The 4,005-nt window shown below is 54.1% G+C and overlaps 1 protein-coding gene across 1 annotated transcript in view; it reads left to right on the top strand.

Moving 5' to 3' along the window:
• Positions 1 to 4,005, top strand: part of LOC103091432 (mitotic arrest deficient 1 like 1) — a 166,196-nt gene that overhangs the window by 78,219 nt on the left and 83,972 nt on the right. The window contains exon 9 of the mRNA XM_007467423.1: positions 1,839 to 1,925. Coding sequence (XP_007467485.1) covers positions 1,839 to 1,925 — 87 coding nt within the window. The remainder of the gene's footprint in view (positions 1 to 1,838; positions 1,926 to 4,005) is intronic.

The following is a 4,005-nucleotide window of genomic DNA, read 5'->3' as shown; positions in this document are numbered from 1 at the left end:
CGGGAGGGGGGAGGAGGCCAGAGGGTGCTCTTGGAAACTGGGCAGTGCACTGTCTCTGGGGGCCGGGAGGAGGGCCTGTGGGTACCGAGCCGTGGCCCCTGCGTAGCCCTGGGCTCTGGCTCTGGCCCTTGCGCTCAGCTCCTCTCGGCTGCTGCACACCAGCGAGCCGTCTAGTCTGTGTGCCCCATGCAGGTGTCGGGAATGTTTGCACTCGGCTGTGTGTTCCATTCCGTCTCTCAAAGACATTTTAAAAATAAAATCAGCCATTTTAAAAAATTGAAATATAGTTAACTTACAGTGTTGTAGTTCCAGGTGCACAGCACAGTGATCTAGTTATAAATGTGTCTGCTCTATTTCAGATTCCTTTCCGGTACAGGCTATTGCAAGGTATTGAACACAGTTGCCTGTGCTGTGCAGTAGGTCCTTGTTGTTTATCTGTTTTATATACGGTAGTGTGTATATGTTGATCCCACATTTCAAATTTATCCCCCCCCCCCCCCACTTTGGTAACCATAAGTTTGTTTTCTATGTCTATGGGTCTATTTGTGTTTTGTAAATAAGTTCATTTGTATCATTTTTTTAGATTCTACATGTAAGTGATATCACATGATATATGTCTTTCCCTGTCTGGCTTAACTTCACTCAGTATGACAGTCTCTAGGTCTATCCATGTTGCCGCAAATGGCATTATTTCATTCTTTTTTATGGCTGAGTAGTATTCCGTTGTGTGTGTGTGTGTGTGTGTGTGTGTGTGTGTGTGTGTGTGTGTACATCTTCTTTATCCACACATCTGTTGATGGACACTTAGGTTGCTTCCATGTTTTGGCTATTGTAAATAGTGCTGCAGTGACCATTGAGGTGCATGTATCTTTTTGAATTAGAGTTTTCTCCAGTCCCTCTCCCAGGGGTGGGATTGCAGGATCATATGGCAGCTCCATTTTTAGTTTTCTGAAGAACCTCCATGCTGTTCTCCATAGTGGCTGTGCCAATTTATATTCCCACCAACAGTGTAGGGGGGTTCCCTTTTCTCCACACCCTCTCCAGCATGTCTTATTTGTCGACTTTTTGATGATGGCCATTCTGACCTGGTGACGTGGTACCTCATTGTAGTTTTGATTTGTATTTCTCTAGTAATTGGCGATGTTGAGCATGTTTTCATGTCCCTGTTGGCCACCTGTATGTCAAAGACATTCTTGGTGTATGTTCTCCCGAGCCATGGTGCTGAGCTAGAGGAGGGGGTTCAGATTGAGGCCCAGTGCTGCTGAGAGTGGGTGGCCTTTGAACCAGCCATCAGTGTCTTTGAGTCTCAATTTCCCCATTTGCAAAATAGAAACAGTGGACAGCAGGGCTGCTCTGAGCATTAACTGAGATCGTTAACCTGGAATACTTTTGAAAATTACGAGGCATTGGGCATGTGGGTATCTGTTGTGGTTGTTACATTGCTGCTGTTCTCATACCTGGGTTTTGAAGCAGAAGGGAGGAAAGGCAACTGGAATGCACTGGGCACCTCCCCTGCCAGCTGCCTGGTAGGTGCTTTCAAATCCTCTGCATGGTGACTTTGTTATGTATCAATCCTATTTTTACAGGTGAAGTAAAATCAAGGCTTATAAAAGTAGTGTCCCCAGTGTTACATGGCTAGCGGCTGGCTGTGGTGTGAGCCCAGGTGGCGGCGAGTGCACAGCTCCACACCCCGCTGCTCCGGGGACGGTGCGCAGGCCCTAATTCGCCCCAGGTCTGTGAACCGCTAGTGGCTGGCGTGGCTTTGGGCCGCCTTCTGGTGTCAGCCAGTCCCCCTTCAGGGCACAACCAGCACTGACACGTGTCCTTGATCCCCCCAGGACCCCAGAGGACCTGTCCAGGTTCATCGTGGAGCTGCAGCAGCGCGAGCTCACCCTCAAGGACAGGAACAGCTCCATCACCAGCAGGTAGGCCTGACGGCCCATGGTTTTGTGGCGACATGCCCGCTTCGGAAAGCGGGGTGCCAGTGAGTGTGCCCCTGGCTGAGCAGTGGCTGTGCTTTACGGTCTCTGCCTCGGCCTGAGAGAGCGGGAGCTGGGGCAGCGGGGTCCCCCGTGGCAGTGAGGCTCAGCTGAGGCGGCGGGCGCACTGTCATCTGGACGCTGTGGCAGATCAGCCCTGGAGCCCTGGGCTGGCTTCCAGGGCATGGGGTCTGGGCGGAAGACGTGCGCCCCACCAGGAGCATTTGCGTCTTTGTGGAGGCGTGGGCTCTGAGTGGCCCCATGAACGTGTGGAAACCTGGAACCTGGGTTGAAGTGTCTGAGTGTTTGTATGTGTGTGGACTTGTGCCCTCGGGAAGGGTCCCATGTAGCAGCACAGCCGGGCCATTCGTGTCCACGCCCGGGCAGGCAGCTCTGACTCCCTCCAGGGCCTGAGGAACTGGTTCCATAGCAGTTCTGCCTCTGACACCTGCTGGGTGCCCCAGGAGTCAGTTCAGCTCTGCCGCTAACTCCTAGGTCAGCCAGACCCGACAGGTGAGGGCTTGGTCCCACAAGGCGTGCCTGCCCCAGGCTACCCGCAGTTCATCTGACTGCAAATTCGGGGTCCCCCCAAGCCCTCTCTGATAGTTTGCTAGAATGATTGACAGAACTCAGGAAAGCACTTTATTTAGGGTTACTGGTTTATTACAAAGGGTGCAGCTTGGATCAGCCAGCTGGGAAGAGATGCATGAGGCGTGTGTGTGGGATGGGGGCAGAGCTGCTGTGTCCTCTCCAGGTGTGCTGCCCTCCCAGCTCCTCCTTGTGTCCAATGACTCGGAAGCCGCCTTGTTCAGCAGTGTCTATGGAGTTTCCTGCTTGATTAAAGTCATGGCCATCGGTGGTTCACTTGGTCTCTATCTCTGCTCCCCTCCCTGGAGGTGGGGCGGGGGTGCAGCTGAAAGTTCCAACTTCTCTTCCTCTGGTTGGTTCCTCTGGCTTCTCCCCCGCCCTTCCTGCCCAGGGCTCTGGCTGAAGGGGCTTGTTAACAAAAGGCACTCACCTCGTTCGGGAAATTCCAAGGGTTTGTGGAGCTCTGTGCTGCGTGGGGCACCAAACCAAGTGCTTGTTCGTCACCGAGCCGCACTTGGACTGTTGCAGGGCTGTCCGCCTCTGTCCCCTGGGGCCCAGGCTGGTTTCTCTCGTGCTTGCAGGGTGGCTGACCAGGTTCGGGGTGTCGCATAAGAGGCAGAAAGAGAGCTCTCCTTCTTGGGTCTCCTTTTTGGAACAAGGAAACCTGTCCGAGGACCCCCACTGGCGGCAGACTCCCCCCACCCCAGTCACTCTCACTGGCCCAAACGGGGTTGAAAGTCTGCCCCAGACCAGGTATCTGTGGAGGATGGTGTTAGTCAGTTCCCACGTGATTCACTTGAGGGTGGAAAGCTGAGTGAGGTCAGCCCCGCCCGCGGGTGAAGGGCTTGGGGGCAGGCTGAGAGGACGGTGACCACAGAGGGACCTCGGGTGCCCTGCACTGGCTGGCTAGCTGGTTGGGGGTGGAAGTCAGCCTGCTCTCCGCGAGCATCCTCCACGGCCCCACCCCCTGTGCAGATGGCATTTCAATAATTTATTAATAACCGAAGGAAGGCTTTCTTATTTGGGGGGCTGATGTCTCTTGGAAAATTGGCTTTTAGAAGCATCTGGTTATGTCAGACATAATCACATCAGTTTAGCTTGAAAACCTCAAATGAGGACTTCCCTGGTGGCGCAGTGGTTGAGAGTCCGCCTGCCGATTCAGGGGACACGGGTTCGAGCCCTGGTCCAGGAAGATCCCACATGCCGCGGAACAACTGAGCCCGTGTGCCACAGCTGCTGAGCCTGTGCTCTAGAGCCCCTGAGCCACAACTACTGAGCCCATGTGCCACAACTACTGAAGCCCACTCGCCTAGAGCCTGTGCTCCTCAGCAAGAGAAGCCACTGAAATGAGAAGCCTGCGCACCGCAACGAAGAGTAGCCCCCGCTCGCGGCAACTAGAGAAATCCTGCATGCAGCAACGAAGACCCAACACAGCCAA

Source organism: Lipotes vexillifer, unplaced genomic scaffold, assembly GCF_000442215.2.
Source record: "Lipotes vexillifer unplaced genomic scaffold, Lipotes_vexillifer_v1.1 scaffold1451, whole genome shotgun sequence".
NCBI lineage: Eukaryota > Metazoa > Chordata > Mammalia > Artiodactyla > Lipotidae > Lipotes > Lipotes vexillifer.
Note: the sequence above shows the minus strand (reverse complement) of the source record. Positions and strands in the feature narration are given on the sequence as shown.